The sequence below is a fragment of the Epinephelus lanceolatus genome, chromosome 4 (genome assembly GCF_041903045.1).
Source record: "Epinephelus lanceolatus isolate andai-2023 chromosome 4, ASM4190304v1, whole genome shotgun sequence".
NCBI classification, from domain to species: domain Eukaryota; kingdom Metazoa; phylum Chordata; class Actinopteri; order Perciformes; family Serranidae; genus Epinephelus; species Epinephelus lanceolatus.
Window position 1 is genome coordinate 17,721,841 of NC_135737.1, and position 16,956 is coordinate 17,738,796.

Consider the following 16,956-nt stretch of genomic DNA (forward strand, 5'->3'; position numbering starts at 1 on the left):
CTGTAGTGCCTCCTTAAGACCAGGGAAATCAAACTTTTTCACTGTAACTGTGGATACTGCAGTTCAGTTCATTTTTACATGGTTTCGGTTGCAGTATGGGTGACTTATCATATAAAAATCAGAATGAGTCTGTAACACTGGGTGGCGATTATGCTTGAAGTGGTCCCATTATTTCCAATACAACAAAATCCCTAAATTTAGCCTTTCAGAATAAGCAGAGTCAGAGTCAGGTGACATCCACAGTCCTCCTGCCAGGTGTGTTCTCAGGGCAACAAAGAATAATACATCACACAAATAAAAAAAATGAAACCACAGTTAACAAATGTAAGTTTTAATTTTATTGTTACAAGTGTACAGAACACCAAAGTACAGTACATTGCAAAGGCAGTAGTATTTACAAGGCGAGAGGCTACACCAATACTTCTTGTAGAAGCTTTACAAATACGTAGCTATCTCTTTCACTCTACATGCAACTCATGTTGTAAGTCCATAAAAATACAATCTTATGAGTCTGAGCAAAGCCCCCATCGCACTATGTACAATTATTCAATTAAAATAGTTTCTGTATTTGCTCATAAACATTACTATTACACTTTATAGTACATGGATTTTGCAAGCTTGGCAGGTTTAACAGATGAAACAAAATATTTGTTTTCTATAAATCTACTCTGATAAATGCATGTTTTTCTATTGCAAATAATATTAAATAATTTACCCTAATTGCCTAAAAGCTGCACAGTTAAAAGGTACAGTAAGATGTTTTAAGTAACAGATAACCCACACAGCAGCATGTAGTGTACAGGTTTGGGAGACGTTACAGTAGTTTTGCATCATGTCGAAGTAGCTAAATGTGAACAGTTTCTTCAATCAGTATCCATAATTCCATCTGTGATGGTCATCAGGTTTATATCACACACTCAAGCACCCACACACAGCACTAACACACACACACACACACACACAAAGACCCACTACTTTAACCAGGTAATGAAGCCTCCCTTTTTTTCTATACTAACAATGTTCATGTCTTCCAATGCTATGCTATTTAAATACATTCTTTCAGGATACAGTAAAAGTCTTCCACTTCTGTGTAGGATTGCACATTTTCCCTTGACAATTAAAAACAACATAACTGAAAGAGAATCATTTAGCTTTGGTATGTCATTTGTTAAATGTGAAAATTGTTGACCTCAGTAGCAAGTGGTCGCTTTGTGACAATTTCTATTAGTGCAATAAAAGCCTAAGTTTCCTTGCAACAGCAAAGTCAAAGTCTTCACAATAGTATTGCTGCACATCTGAAGATCTGACTCTATGACATTCTGATGTGCTCTGAGCAAGAAGACGAAAGAAGGTTTGGTTATTCCCAGGAGAGAGCAGAGTGCTTGTTAAACACTGAGATGATAGCAGCAGCCCTAGACAGGACCAGAGGCTAGACATGGGGCAGGGTGCTGTACAAGAACGGGTGTCACGCGCTGCCAGACCGCCATCAAAGAGTCGAGCCTGAAACCCTGGAGTCTGGGAGGAAAGCTGTGATGGCTCGGTAGCCTTGGGCTCGTCGAATCATGTCCCGAATCTCTCCGTTAAGTTCCATCAACTTGATAGAGATTTCTGTCAGGTCCTGTTTTGAGCCCACCAGAGCGAAAGTTCCTGTCTGACCCAAGGTTTGATGTCTGAAGTAGATGTTAAGTAAGGTCTGGACCTCATCCTCTGAGTGGCTACCAAAGATGTCATTAGGCCACTTTGTTCTGCAAAAAAAGAGAAACAGAAAATGTTACTGATCTCATTGGGAGCATATTTTAACAGTATACATTCCTCATGTTCAGAACAACAACACTTTCTTTTCTTACCTGCACTCACGAATGTTGCGGATGGCCATCGGAAACTCGCTGTTCTTGAGACACTCAAGGATGGCCTGCACAGCAGCCTCAGAGGAGCTGAAGATGGGCTCAGAGTTGGAGCTCTCATGGGCAGCAATCTCATCATTCGTCACCAAGGCTGCTGCTACTCTCAGGTTGCTCTTCAACTCATTTAGCTCTCTGGACATGTTTGTCAGCTAAAGGGTGAGAGGGATAAATATTAAATAGGGACATGGTGGTGGTTCCAAAAAGAGGGCATGTAAATGCTTGATGTACATACCTCGGGAATAGAGCTTATTGCATGGACCTGTTCAATCAGCTTACAGTAGGACTGAAAAAGCAGCAACAGCTGAAAGTGGAGTTTGTACAGTCTTTGACAGAGCTCCAGTTGCTGAAATCAAAAGAGGTGCAATTGTCAGTAAAGGGCCTTTTCATTGGGCTCAGTTTCTCTTTCTAATGAACTTATTAATACTTGATCAGGTATCTGGTTCTGCATTTGGTAGATAATAACCTCACACATAACTACTGTAGAACTACAAATTTTGCTTTTAAATACAGAAAAAGACCATTTGAAACAACAGAGGAACAAGTCTTTGCAACTTACAGCCAGAGATTCCATTTGCTACAAAGCAAGCATGTTACAGGACAGAAAAGAAGTAGGGAAACAGAGAATCAAAAAGAAGGGCATGCAACTCCTCATTATTTCCATTTGAAAGTGGGTGAAAAGTATCAGCACAGGTCATTTAATTGGCATGCAGAGAGGGAGGAAAGTGAGGGTCGGTGTATATGTGCAAATTAGAACTGAAAGGAGGGCTGGTAATCGCGTTGAATTAAAGGTTCCCTGTGGAGTTTTTGACCTCTAGCAGCACTATGGAGGTGTTGTTCTGAGTCGGTTTATGTTTTGTTCATCTTGTGCATGCGCATAAGGACATACATGCATATGCGTACAAGCAGGTGATGTGTGTCATACACAGTCCTGCCGATGGTGTCACATTATTCTACTGATCTACAGGTGGCAGTTACACACCATGATATGCTGCAATGCGCAGAAACAGGGAAGAAGACTACACACTAGTAAACATGGATGTAAACAATGCTGGTTTTAGAATACTCTGTGAGTGTTTAATGAGGAAGGAAATGCACTTGACACATTTTGTACAGCAGGACATACACAGTTCGTTATGGTGAGTAACACTGAATGTAAATATTACGTTTGTTTGTTCACAGTAAACTCGACAGGGCCCCTTTAATCAAAAAGCCAAGTGAAAAAAAGCGAAGCAAAGTAAAAATTTTGCCTGTCAATTAGCACAAATGCACTCACTTTGGTGGGAATCTCTTAGCTACTAGGTACCAAGTTTTAGCGGCAAAACTTTCCATTTTGCTGATCCATTCCTGAGTTGTGAAGTGAGCGTAACTGTTTACTGCTAGATCAAATGCAACTTAAGAGAACCTGCTCCCATGCCCAGCAGAGCTGAAAATGATCATAGTGCACACTGGAATGAAATAATCAACGTGATGTGCGGCAACGCAAGGTTGTCAGAAACTTGGCATTTAGATAATGTGAGAAAATTTAGAGGTAACACTCACAGAGCTACAGTATCACACAGTAACCGTGATGCAGAGAGCACAGTATGAAAAGTCAGTTGAAGGGGAATCTTAAGTATTTTCAGTCATTTCCGTAATTCCATTCTTAGGCCCCGTGTCCATCAAAGTGCTTTTTTCCCAGCTGAAAATGCCATGCGCTCCTCAGGACACTCCCAGCTGGAAGGGGTCGAGAGTACTTTGGAGGCACAGTGTTTATTCAGCACAGACATTTTGATTGTGTTTGGTTGCTATGATACAGAATATCTGCGGAAGTAAAAATTCTAGGCACAATGTAAAGTACCTGCTTTGAATGAAGGGAAGTTGAAGCAAGTAGGAAGAGAGTACAGACTCGTTGGTCTGTGTGGGTTCATGAGAGGAATCATATCATATATATGCAGTATATTAATATAATTCTTCCATTATTGTTGTTCAGAACTTGTTGGTGTAAAATGTGAGGGTTGGTCTCCACAGTGATTGGATGGCTGGTTAAAAATTGAGTGCAGCGTTTTATCCAGAGTTGAAAACACACCAAACGTGCAGCATTTCGTGCAGAATAGCTGTCAGCGCTGCATCTTGATGCTGGTGCTTGTAGTGTAGCGTAAATATACTGCGCACCAGTTGCAAACAATTTTAAAATTTGCTGGCCTCAGGAAAAAAATGCTTCGGTGGACACGACCCCTGACAGAATAAACAACCATTTTATTTTAATTTATGCAGCCTTTTGTGTGTTTGCACACTGGCTGAATGCAAGAGCTAAACCACAAAAAACAACACCAAACCAGTATTTTACATTATTATTACATTTGATATAACTGCATGGCAGAGTTATGGCTTATATTCCTAAAAAGGTTTTACCTTGTCCTCATGATCTGCTGGTTGACATGTTATCACGGTGCCCCCAGCACTCCGGGGAAAGGTGGCCTTACAGTTGTTCAACCACTGTGGATAACAGAGGCAACAGAACCACAACATTAACAACTAAGTGACAGCATACAAGTGACATTCAGACCGACAGGCACAATACTGAATGTCCTCACAGTGAGAGCTGCCTCCTTTCGGTTGTTGTAAGTGTCAAGATACTCTTGAAGTTCCAACACACTGAATTTCATTTTTTCCAGGAATCCATAAGACATAATCTGTAAAAACAGAGTTTTGCTCATACATTTGTTCAAATACAACCTACGTCTTACTCTTAATAAAACATTTGAAACTGGAAATCTCAGGTTACTCACTGTGTCTGCATCGATAAATAGCGTTGGGCACTCTGAGCATGATGTCAGCATCTGCGAAGACCTCAAAAGCTTTGATCCCAGTCCTCTCAGGCCATCTCCGAGGTAACTCACAGCGTCACAGGTTAAGGAACAAAATTTGGTCTGGATGTTCTGCAAAGCAAGAAAAGGGCTGTCTGTGATACTGTCAAAGTCATTCCCACGTCATCTAAAGAGCTTACAGTCTGTCATTATATCTGTTTTTTTTTTCCTGAAATTCTCCATTGTCAGCTTTGGTCAGTGAAGTGAACAACATCTAGTTAATGAACCTTTGAAGACTTTCGAGCTGAAAGCGTATACACAGTATCCTCTATTTGTAATTAATCAGACCTCCGCAGAAGGGAAGTCTCTTTCTATAAAGGTTAATCAGCCAGCTAACTAATCCTGTTACCCTTTCAGTTTAATTATTCAGTTTGAGCCGGCACACTGTTAATGGAATTTAGGTCGATGCTGGCTGCTAGCCGTGCTGTAATACCTGGAACAGTGAGGAAAACACATGAAAAGTGTAAACGGCACAGGATCCATCTGAGTCAGACACAAGCTGGTTGATGTGACTTCGCCAAGCCTCCTCTGCATCATCGCACACTGCTGGCTGGAAAGCTGCGAGGATGGCCGAGAAGAAGGGTGATGGTGGCGGCGAAGAACGGGACTCAAGTAGGTCGTCTCTTTCCTCCTCGGCCAGACTGAGTGGACATAAAGGAACAGTCATGATCAGAGTGTCATGATATGAATTTTTTATATCATATGAAAAATTATACCGGTATTATCGCGAACAAGATGACATGGCACACTACTATTCATTATTGAGAAAAGTTGCAAGTACCTGGGTAAGCAGCTGTCAAGGTCCAGTTCTCCCTTGTAATCAACGTGAACCATGTCCATTGTCAAACTGTCACCACAGTGAAATTCAAGGGGCAGTTCACTGATGGAGAGAGAGACGTCATCCTCATGGACATTTGCGTCTTCATCTTCTTGCGACACATCATGCTAAAAGAGAGCAAGGGGTACACATGCTTCCTCAGCAGTTGGCAAAATTAACTAGAGTCATGAACAAATGACTGAGACAGCATGCAGTCAAAGTTAATATTAGCTGAAATGTGTTCCCTCTTTTATACTCAATTATTAAACAGATAATTGTGTGGGTAAAATGGATACACTAACCTTGGCGTGGGACCCTATGGACCCTCCTTGTGGTGTTTTCTTTTATTTGGTAAATTTAGTGTGCAGAAATTGTGCCAATTAAATAGATTATAAAACAGTTTAATTCAGCCAGTATCGTGGCCCTGCACACTTGTGATTTGGGGCAGGCAATGTGTAAACCTTTCTTGACCTCCCACATGCCGAGAGTTTTTAGTTGTTGCTTTGAGCCACCCACACAGAAGCAATAGGTATACACATTGCCTTAAACAGACAGACACAGAAAGAAAGAAACTATTTTTTCTATTGCTGGCTATGACCCCCTAACATCCTTAGACAACCTCTGCCACAATTAAAACAAGGCACAAACTAGTCCAGAGCCCAAAGTGTTACAGATTGCCGCTTGCAGGTTTTAGTTCATTCTCCTTTAGCATGCAAAAATATCAAGACCGGCTCATGCTCTACTCTGAAAAGTGGAAATGTAGAAAAGTCACAGCGTCACAAAATAACCCAACGACTGAACCCAAAGCACATAAAACATCCAAGACATCTCAGAAGAAAAGATGCAACAGAAAAGCCTCTATTTGGCAAAATTAGTGAAGAACTCTAGTATGGAACTGCGATAGACATTAGTAGCTCCCAGTATCTCAGACACCCTGAAGCCCTTATTCACCCGCTGCTTCGAGTCCTCTGGCAGTTGGACCTCGAAACTGGGATTTTTGGTGTTCAGGGGAGTTGAATCAGCTGAAGTTGTATCAAAAAAGGCAGAGGGAGAGTCCCTGTTATTGGTCTCTGCTGTTGGAGAGAGATTGACCATCTGCAAGAGAGACAAAGTCAAACTTATTGGCGTCTTCTCTAAATAGCATGTGTCACATTTCAATTAACTCTGTAAAAAGCAGGCCTTAAAACACTGGAGTGAAAAATGTGACACTGCAAATTCCACAAAAATCCTGAATTGGCTATAAACACTGACAGTTGCTGACCAATCAGAAACAAGAGAAAAGTGGGATGACAGCTGAGTGGACACATGGACTTTCCATCTGCATCCACACTTTCCACAAACTTAAGTTAATATTGCATGAGAACCAGTGGTCATGGAATAACAGAGAGATGATGCAAACAAGACAAAAGATGATGCAAAAGTTTCTTGTTTTGCTAGCAGCCTCTGGACACTGCACTATTCATTATAACAGCATGTGGACAATTTTGCCCTTTTTTAGTTTTTAATATTTGGTCCTGTGGTTGACACTATAGGAAACGCAACACGATCATTAAAATTTAAAGGCCTTTTACCCTTGGGAGCGTGAATGTGCACAGCAAATTAAATAATGAGATATCTTGTGTGCAAAGTTGACAATAACCTGAGGGTGGCACAAGAGGCAAGCACATGGAGGGGCCAAGATGGGAATAATTTATCCTCTGAATGCCCTTAGTCATTTCATCAGCAAATTAAAACTGTTAGGATTATGGTTGAAATTATTGTCATGATAGTGATACAGGGTTTCTGCAGGGTTCAGCCACGTGCATTTAAGACTGCAGGTGTTTAAAATACCACATAAAGTGCAATTGAATGTTCAGTTTTACAATCATAGCTCCACAAAAAGGGACTGAGCAGCTGAAAGTTAGCAAACTGCATCTCCAAACAGTAATCGAAGATGTTTTAATACATCATAAGCCCTTTTAAAAGCTAATTTCAATGCTATTTAAGACTTTCCGAGACCTGCTTTGTAATACGAATAATTTACTAAGGCTTCAACAGTTTGGTTTTCCCTTCCACATAACATTAATTTATTGGCATACAAACAGAGGTGAACTTACAAGCTGTGAGTGGGAGAGTATCTGGCTGGCGATGAGGGAATCTTCCTCAGACGACTCGTCTGAGTCTTCATGGGTGATCTTGCTGAGGCTGGGCATGCTGCTGGACAGCTGACTCTCCTCCAGGGGCTGCAGGTCACTCCGGTCCAGACTGTCCATGGAGCGTCTGCGCACACCCCAATTGAAGTTGTCCATAGTCTCTCCCTGCAACAGAGAATGGCTTTGACTTACCAAGTACCAAGAAGTAAAGCACAACCTCTTCTCTAACACAATCACACACACACACACACACACACACACACACACACACACACACATACCCTATACACACATTTGTACAGCCATGCAGTGCAGGTTCAGGGAGGGGGCAGTCTCTGAGGGAGTTTTTACCCTCGTAGCTAAGAATGGGAGGAATACTGGAGTGTTGTGAGCCTGTTGCAGTGCATTCTCACAAACTGTAACCAAAATAGCCAAGATGTGGTGAAACTGGCAGAAAACCTTGGGTCTGAAATCATGTCAGATTAAATGTTTTTAGGTTTTGAGTCTGGGTCTATCTTGTTCAAAATGCAGAGTGATTTTTCAAGTGGACACGACTCTGGAGATGTCAGCCAACTTCTACATTCCACCAAAGCCCCACATCAACAGATCAAACAAGCGTAATGCCCACCCCCGATAGAAAGCAAGGGCTTTAACTTTGGCCGAGTAGCATCTTTTAAAAATAGCCCACACTACATTTGTGATCAAAAACAAAGTTTAAACTTGTCTTTCACGTTGTCAGGCCATGTAGCGTGTTGTGGTGTCATTAACTTTTAAAACTCTGTGTTGCACTTTTGTTGACCACAGCAATTGTGTTAGTTTTCACTCTGTGTAAAATTTCAGCAGGCACCGAGAAAATAGCTGACACTGTGTTCCAGGGTACAAAGTCTGCAGCCTTAGATACACAGAGATAGTTATATATACACATGTATATATACTGGTGTGCTATTTCTACAGCATCACTTTGCTGAGAGATGTTACTGTGGTTTTTTAAGCGTGACTAAGTAATTCTAAAACAAAGGGATGTTTGTAACTGAACAACGCAACATGAGTAATGTTAAATTTAATCATTGAAGAGATTGATCTCCTCTTTAAGATGAACCAACGGAAATGTTTACTGCATGTACTTACAAACATGTTGACTGTACACAGGGCAAATGTATACAGTAGAATTAGTTTGTGTGTAACTTACTGTTTGGATTGCAAAAACAATGATTTCAGTGTGATGCCAGAGATGATCAGATGGAGATAACATTCCATCTACATCACATTGAAATTCAATGTACAATTGAGACATACAACTGAGTGCACGTGATTTTTGAAATCAAGTCAGGTTTGCAAAGTGTTTGAAGAAAACATTTTTTAAAAAGTCACATGTGTAAAATATAAAAATGAATACTTGTTGTCTCTTGGGCACCTGGAAAAAAATAAACACTTAAATCATTGAACGTCTAAGTGTACATCAGCTAAAAAAATCAGTAATCCCGCAAATATGTTGACATGCATTTCACCGGTGACCATCCGACTATGACTATAAGACTACCCGTGTCATGTGATTCTGTGAGAGATATGCTAAACATATTGTGTTTCTAATATTTAATATTTGAGTGGATATTTGTCACACTATATGAACACTGCAGAATCCGTTTTGTAGATTACACGACATGCACACACATTTGTTACTCTTTGCCATCAGTGTGGCAGGTCACTAAGTTTTCTGCACAAGCAAACACTCTTAAAGAACACAGCAAGGAAAATGTAACATGACTAAACTTACCTGTAGCTCCTAGATAGCACGGACAGAAAAAACACAGAAAAAAGAAACCCCATTACACAGGGAAGGCAGACCTGACCCAATACAGTACAAGAGTGCTCTTTGGAGGAAAATGCTAATGCTAATGTAAGCGTTTTTCTTACTGCTGTTGCTTTGCTTTAGTTTGACAACGTTATAGTCCATCAAATATGAGAGGAGGTGAGAGGGAGGATAAATCATCTTCTGTCTTTCTTTTAAAATATCTGAGGTCCTGAGACTCACCTCTCCATCTTCAAGCTCCACATCCAGGAAGTCAAAGTCTCTAAAAACTCTGAACTGCTGCTCTGAGGTGGTGTCGTCTGTGTTGTCTGGTTCCCGGGTCCCATCATCGGAGGAAACCAGGCTAGGCTGGTGCTCCATGAGGTCCAGCTCCCCACAGCTGGAGAAGATCACCTACACAGGGAAACAAATAGAATGAATGAAAAGGGTTAACAGGCTATTTCTGAATGTATGATAATAAAAATTGTCCAGAGTGTAGCACAGCTAAAAAATACAGTCTGTCTTACTGAAGGATTTTTTGTGAGCCCCACTTCTTGTCCACATAAAGACAACACATTCACCAGTTTTTCCCGTGTTCTTTTCTGCAGATGTTAAGAGAAGATGAAAATATCTTCAACAAATGATAAACATCACATTATAATACCTGTTGTAAATGGGTAATGTGTTAAAAGGAACCAAATGCAGTCGTTATCAGACCACGCTTCAGACTTCACCTTTCATAATATGAGCATAATTCTACCAAAAAGTGGGAAGAAATGCTCACCTGTGAAGACTGAGGCCTCTTCCAGCTGACTGGCACCAGGACGTTGTTGGAAGTGGATCCAGAGGAGGTAGAGGAGGTGCTACGGGTCACTACTGTGGTCCTGCTCTTCACATCTTGGCCTGGAGAGCGCTGCAGGTCATCGTAACGCCGGCCAATCACAGGCGTCTAACAGCATGGACACAAACAAACAGATGTGCAGGCAGAAACCTCAATGAGTGAGGGAAAGTTTGAAGAAGAGAAAGTCCCTCTCAGTCCATGACTAAGGCATCACAGCAGCTCCTGTTTCTTGTGCACTTTGACAGTTCCAAGATGACCGTAAAGTGAGCATTGTTTCAACATAAGCTGGCATTGATTTTTTAAAATCCAACTTCTCAGTCTTTAGTCCACTTAGCATTCTGAATGCATGAAGCATTTAGAAGAATCCTACTTTTACTCTGCTTTATCCCTCAGTCTATCTGGATATTTTAAGAAATATCAGTGGTTTGTCCAGTGTGTCTAAGTTTATACACACACGCTGTTGGCTATCCACTAAAACTCACTGATTCACATACAAAGGACGGCAGCAAAGAGCTGACATCATTTCCTGCCATTCATGAACTACACAAATAGCTCCCTGTTCAGTTCCCACACATACACCACTCTGTCTGTATCTTTGACATCACTTTCCAGCTCTGCACTGCTTGGCTAATTGTGTTTACCTTTTGAGCTTTCAAGCTAATCTCAAGGGGTTTGGTCAAAAAGAAATATCAGCATTAAGGAAGGGGAAGAAATGTTTCCTTTCCAAAAAGCTTAACAAGATTCCACATAACCTCAACAACAAGCACCACACCCTGGAAAATACAGGGAAAAATACACCAGCATTAAGCTCTCCTCAAGCTACAAGGACTTTCAAACCAAGAACATGGTACAGAGGTATAGTCTCTTACCTCGGATATGTCAAAGTAGAAATCCAGCGTTTTCCCAGGCAAGGCCTTGGAGGAGCGGTCCCACACACGGCTGATGTCCTCATAGGAGAGGTCACTCTGTGGGAATGAAGGCTGCACCAAACTGGCTGATCGAGAAACCACCAGCTTCAGGATATTCAATGCTTCCCCCCAATGGGCAGTCTATAGTCCACACAGACATACACACACCAAATCATCCGTACAAGCAGACAAAAACCAACAGAACCACAAGTTTAGAGAGAAACAACCACAAATGTGTTTCAGTGTGTTATAACTTGGTTCTATTTTTAGACACAAGTGTTCTGGCACTTGGCTTAGAGTGGGAAACTAAAGGAAAATGGATTCAGTATGAGAATAAGCAGAGGCCTGGCCTGCGGCAGAGGGGCAGACTGTTTATAGTTTGGGTGTGTCTACAAATTTACTGCGCTGACACAAGACAGCTTTTTTCCTTTTTTTCCCCATGAACACTTACAGAAGGAACAGGGAACATAAGAGTCTTACTCAGAACCTAAAGGTTTCCACTGATCGCATCTGATGTAAGTGACTTAATGTTTTTACTTTATGAGCACAAAAATCTAAAAAAAACGAAACCATACCATAGACATATAATAAAAATATAAACAGCCATTAACTAAAAATCAATATGAGGCATACAGTCACTACATATTCTAACTAATTTTCTGCAGTACGTCACACATTCAGGTGTTCAAGTTTTATTTAACTCACCTGGACAAATGTCTCAATTGTCTTGAGCACCTCCATGTTGAAGGGTTTGGCTTGAATACCACTCAGGTCCATGTGACTCAGGAGGCTGTAGATGATTTGTAAAAGGGTCTGCTGCATACTGGGGAGACCCTTCTCCAACAGCTGTTACAACAGAATTAAGGATTATTCATTACTGAGCACCTTTTGAGAGGCTGTTATATTAAAATGGTCTTTTTATAAAACTGAGCTGTCTATGCAGTAGAAGGACTCAGATGGAAAGGGCTATGGCATTTGCTTTGCTCAAGAGGTGAAAAACCCACAACTATCAAAATGCACAGCACTACACTGGCTCAATAAATATTCCTGCTGATGTGTTATGTCAAATTACAGGTGGACAGTAAGCTAAAATATATTTCTGAAAACAATTCAAGCAAGAAATAGGCAATACAGTAACAGAATACAGGTTCATATTTGACCAGCTCTACTTAGTTTTACCATTTAATGTATTTTTAGATTCCATTTTACATTACAAAAAACAATAATGCACCCACTTCCTGTTCACAAATTCTCATATTACAGCTAAACAGTGCACTAAAATATTTCTGAAAATATTTCGGTGAGAAAAAGCCAATACAGTAAAAGAATCTTGAGTTAAGGGCAGGTCTCTTTGTAGATGTGCTCCTATACTCTTTGTGTCCTTTGTGGCGGGCACATGAAAATGCAGAACAACAGCCCTAGAGCTAGTGAAAATCCATTCCAGTGGATTTGAGCTGGGAGATGAGCAGGGAGATTTGGGTGCTAAGAATATGGAGTGAAGTTTACCACAGTTAATTTACTGATACTGCCTATGTTGCTATTATACAAAGCTGCTTGAAAATCATCAAAGTATCCCTTATATAATTATTGTACAACGTTTTTACTGCTGCTCAGCAAATATATGATCGTCTAATAAAAGCTGCACCAACCTCTGCCATGTAAGTGACCAGGTTGAGGGTGATATCCGAGAAAGCTTCATGAAGATATCGACACACCACATTGACCCAAGAAAAGCAGTCTCGTGTGTAGGAGTGCGTTTTGTACAGAGTCATGACGTGAGCAAGGTTGGCGAGCTTGGTGTTCTTCTCCTCAAGGCATACCTACGCACAAAGAATGCTTTAGCTTCAAACTTATTATGATCTTTGAGCGAAAAATTATGAAATATACAATAAAAGAGCCAAACCTGGGCTATCTTCTCAGCAACATCTTGACAGAACTGTGTGGGGCAGTCAAAGTTCTGCACAAGATGTGGGAGCAGGCAGAGAACATTCAAAGGGAAACCTAATAGATGAAACAGACAAATTACTAAATAGAAATATTCACTCTGAAAAATCATTTTGGAGAAAGTTCACTATCAATCCCCACAGTGTACCTATGGCTTGTGACGTGTCCACTACAGGCACTCGTGATACAGGTGTGAGTTGGCAGAAGAGCTGGAGCGTGAGGTCAGTGGTGGACACGGAGGTGAAGCCCTTCAGCAGCAGCTGCTGGAGCCCAGTAAAGCTGCTCCACTGAAGCTGGCTCTGCAGTTTCTCCAGCTTCTCCCTGTTTTCCTGTTTGTCGAGCGACATGTGGCCCAGCAGCTTATTCAACAGTCTCAAAGACATCTGATACTCAAATTCAAAGTCCGACTCCATCAGTGACACTGCCACCCAAAAGATGGTGGCCAGCAGGTTGCTGGGATGGTTGATGTTGGTTGGGTCATTGATGTTATCTTTAGATGAGGACGAGCTGCGTGTTTTGGCTAACAAAGCCTGCTGTTCACAGGCTTGGATGCGGTCCAGCGTAGCGCTGCGGGGTGGATCAGACCACCTGTCTGCCTCTCCAAACTTCTTGGGGACAGAGGAGCTCCTCTGATGTCGGCTCCTTTCTTCTCTTCTAAGATTGAGCTGCCCTGTGCTCTTCCTGTTGGACAGCAGCTTGATACTGGTGAGGAAATCTGGAGATGAGGCTCTGGAATTAAACAAACAATACATTAAAGTTACTTTATGTTTTAAGATAAATACCTTCTTTAAAGGTAAATATAACGGAGAAGACACACACCTTGTCATGATAGCCATGAGATCGTTGTTCTTGAGACATTCAGCCAAGTTATCCACCACAGATTCCAGTGTAAGTAGCACCTCCATCACATAGCCCTAAGAGAGAGAGAGATGTAATCCTTGAACATTTAAACCTTTAAATTGCAGACAAAAACAGATCCAACAAAGTTAGAAAGAGTTCATGTTTTCAGTGCTGCTTGTATGTCTGTCTGCAAGATTTATACAAAAAAAGTAACAGATGGATGTGGATAATGTTTGATAGACAGATCAAGTATCTGCTGGTTAGACTTTATGATGATCCAGGATTTCTGCCATTAGATGATTATTAGTTTTAATGCTGTGCTCATAAGAGGGTCAAACATCTGGGACAGTCAACTCATCTTCTAAACAGCATTAAATTCATGCGCTACTTCCCTAAAAACAGACTCGGATTACAAATGCTACAGCAAGCAAATACACACTGTTACTGAGGCAGTTTTTCAGTTTGTAGCATTTCTCGGTTTCTGCTTTACCAACAACCACTGCACAGGTCAGAATGACTTGATGGGCATTCAACCATGATAAAGATAAAAAGAATACATTCCTACACAAATTATCCCTGAAGACTTGAACCTGTAACTGTCTAATTCTCTTATATTCACATGCTCACATGTATCATGTACACACACAGAGCACTAACCTGCACTTCTTCTCCATGTTCACCGACGACTTCCACTAGCCTTGACAGCAGGTTGGACACAGCGTGGGCAGAGATGGGCTGGCGGAGGGCTCGAAACACCTGGAAGGAACGGCCAGCGTAGTGACGTGAGGAACTGCACAAGGCCGTCTGCAGTGCCACGTCACTGAGCTGCTGCTCCAGGTGATAATCTAACAAGGACAGACAGAAGAATGTGCTAATGAGAACGAGAATTATTAAGTGGTAAAGACAACGTTCTGCGGTTTAATGAATTAACAATTACTGTTAAGCATACACTGAACAGTTACCTGACTTAGAGTCTTTGAACACAGACACCACATGTCGCAGAAAGTTTGTCAGCTGCCCAGTACTTTTTGAAGTTTGGTTCTTTGATGAAATGTCTTCATGGCACCACAGTGGTCCATATGCTCTGTAAAACAACAGTTTCATGTTTCATATTTACTAAAAACACACAGCATATTGTTTTTGTGGAGGTCTGCTGTTGTAGAAAGTGGGACAATCAGCCTATTATTCTGAAAAGCCTGAAACAAGCCCAGATGCAGGTCCTACTGTGCTTCTGCTTAGCTTAATAAGTACTGTCTGTACTTAAACTGGCAAAAGCTCTTCTAAACAAATCAAATCCTGCACACTTGAAAGAATCTGGTTTTAGTTGTACTTTATAATGTGTATATGCCAGCTACACTATCTTACTACTCCTACAATAATCTACTGCACTATGCATACAGCACCACTAGGTGGTAATCTACATCAAGAAATATGAGACAGCATATCAGTGTAACAGAAGGATATTTTTGCTTAAAACATTCATTTGATGGGTAAAATATTTCCAGCCTTCCTTTACGACATGTAAGCAAAACTACATGCTCGGACTTCATGTTGCTGGAAATTATTCTATTGAGGAACACCATATTAAATGGATACCTTGTGGTTAAAAACTCAATGAGCTTGTTAGTCTTCTCGTCCATTTTATTGGAAGCCACCAGCTCCTCCACCTCATGTGAGATCTCCGGCAGGTTGTTGCTGCTGCCTCCCAGACTCAAACTGGACGATGTGGAAGAAGAACTCAGGCCAGAGTCTGGCACAGGAGACGCCTGACACTCCCGCAGGAAGTCAAAACATCCTCCTGTACTCAACAGGGCAACAGGTGTGTGATCAGAAAACAGGTTTCAGTGTTTCATTTGCAAGTTTGATTTCATTTTCCTAAGTGCAACAGGTAGTGTGAGAAGAGAACATGTAGAGAGCAGCACGACCTGTGTTTTGACATGTCAGGAATTTGGATCCAATTAGTCTCGTCTACTGACAATATTTATTGTGTGTGGTGGAACTGTCAACTTTAACTACTATGGTACTGCACATCTGATATCGTGGCAGTTAATTTATATTCTACATGCTATACAAAAATATAATAAACATGGGAGTGAAGATGTTACACAGACACAAGAAAAAAAAATGGGATGTTTTCTTTGCATCTCAATGGCAGTGTTATTATTGTGTGGTATTGCGTGAAAAAAGAAAACACTGTTTTTAGCATACAAAGTTGGACTCAAGTGGTCAAATGGACAAAGACCAGTCTGGTCATTTCAAAATGTCTAGACATTTGTAAAACAAATTATCATCAGGAGTAGTGTGGGGGTGGGCAAACCAGCCTATCCAAGCCTAAGCAGATGGCCCCAATTTGGGCAAGAGGACAAAAATAGCCTAATGGAATGCTTTAATCAAGACCTTTGATGTCCTCTCTGCTTAATATTGCTTTTGGCATAGTGTCCAAATATTTTCTCCCCGATAAGAAACTTATCTATCCTCTGAAAGGAATGTTAGTCATTCCCTTCGGTTGTTGAAGTTTATATAAGCCAGAGAGAAGAGCGACGTGTCAAATGCCAAGCGGCTCTGCCAGCTGGACCCAGGTCTACTCCAACATTTTGGTAAATGTGAATGCATTTGTAATTGAGAAAACTATATCTTTACCTGAAGGTAAATACTCCGGCTGAAGACTTTGCTTGCAGGTGAGGGTCTTGGTGCCGTTGATCTCACGTGTCTGCAGTAAGACTGAGGCGATGGCCTGGAAGTTGTTGTTGCAGGACAACGTGATGAGGAGGTGGAGGAGGAGACGTTTGCTGTGCTCAAACACCTCTGGACGGTAGTGATCCATACCTAAAGGAATGAAACTGACCAGTCAACCTGTTGCAGCACACTTTGAACTCTAAGACACAATGAGGACTAGAGTTTCTTTTAAAGATCCTTTCTCCCAGTATCACAATCT

At 41.2% G+C, this 16,956-nt stretch overlaps 1 protein-coding gene across 4 annotated transcripts in view; it reads right to left on the bottom strand.

The window, feature by feature from the left end:
• Positions 1 to 315: 315 nt before the first annotated feature.
• The window catches only part of frya (furry homolog a (Drosophila)), a 54,711-nt gene continuing 38,070 nt past the window's right edge, over positions 316 to 16,956 (bottom strand). For 3 of the 4 annotated variants that reach the window (XM_033631019.2, XM_078166961.1, XM_078166962.1), the window contains exons 39-62: positions 16,662 to 16,847; positions 15,618 to 15,819; positions 14,984 to 15,105; positions 14,679 to 14,866; positions 14,001 to 14,095; positions 13,330 to 13,910; positions 13,141 to 13,238; positions 12,887 to 13,057; positions 11,943 to 12,083; positions 11,199 to 11,378; positions 10,273 to 10,437; positions 10,016 to 10,090; positions 9,732 to 9,902; positions 7,664 to 7,864; positions 6,519 to 6,662; positions 5,532 to 5,695; positions 5,184 to 5,391; positions 4,673 to 4,822; positions 4,478 to 4,576; positions 4,296 to 4,379; positions 2,461 to 2,478; positions 2,137 to 2,247; positions 1,848 to 2,053; positions 316 to 1,745 (exon numbers count right to left, since the gene is read on the bottom strand). In XM_033631019.2, coding sequence (XP_033486910.2) covers positions 1,487 to 1,745; positions 1,848 to 2,053; positions 2,137 to 2,247; positions 2,461 to 2,478; positions 4,296 to 4,379; positions 4,478 to 4,576; positions 4,673 to 4,822; positions 5,184 to 5,391; positions 5,532 to 5,695; positions 6,519 to 6,662; positions 7,664 to 7,864; positions 9,732 to 9,902; positions 10,016 to 10,090; positions 10,273 to 10,437; positions 11,199 to 11,378; positions 11,943 to 12,083; positions 12,887 to 13,057; positions 13,141 to 13,238; positions 13,330 to 13,910; positions 14,001 to 14,095; positions 14,679 to 14,866; positions 14,984 to 15,105; positions 15,618 to 15,819; positions 16,662 to 16,847 — 4,019 coding nt within the window. In that variant the 3' untranslated portion in view covers positions 316 to 1,486. The remainder of the gene's footprint in view (positions 1,746 to 1,847; positions 2,054 to 2,136; positions 2,248 to 2,460; positions 2,479 to 4,295; positions 4,380 to 4,477; positions 4,577 to 4,672; positions 4,823 to 5,183; positions 5,392 to 5,531; positions 5,696 to 6,518; positions 6,663 to 7,663; positions 7,865 to 9,731; positions 9,903 to 10,015; positions 10,091 to 10,272; positions 10,438 to 11,198; positions 11,379 to 11,942; positions 12,084 to 12,886; positions 13,058 to 13,140; positions 13,239 to 13,329; positions 13,911 to 14,000; positions 14,096 to 14,678; positions 14,867 to 14,983; positions 15,106 to 15,617; positions 15,820 to 16,661; positions 16,848 to 16,956) is intronic. The other variant, XM_078166963.1, reaches the window with a different exon arrangement.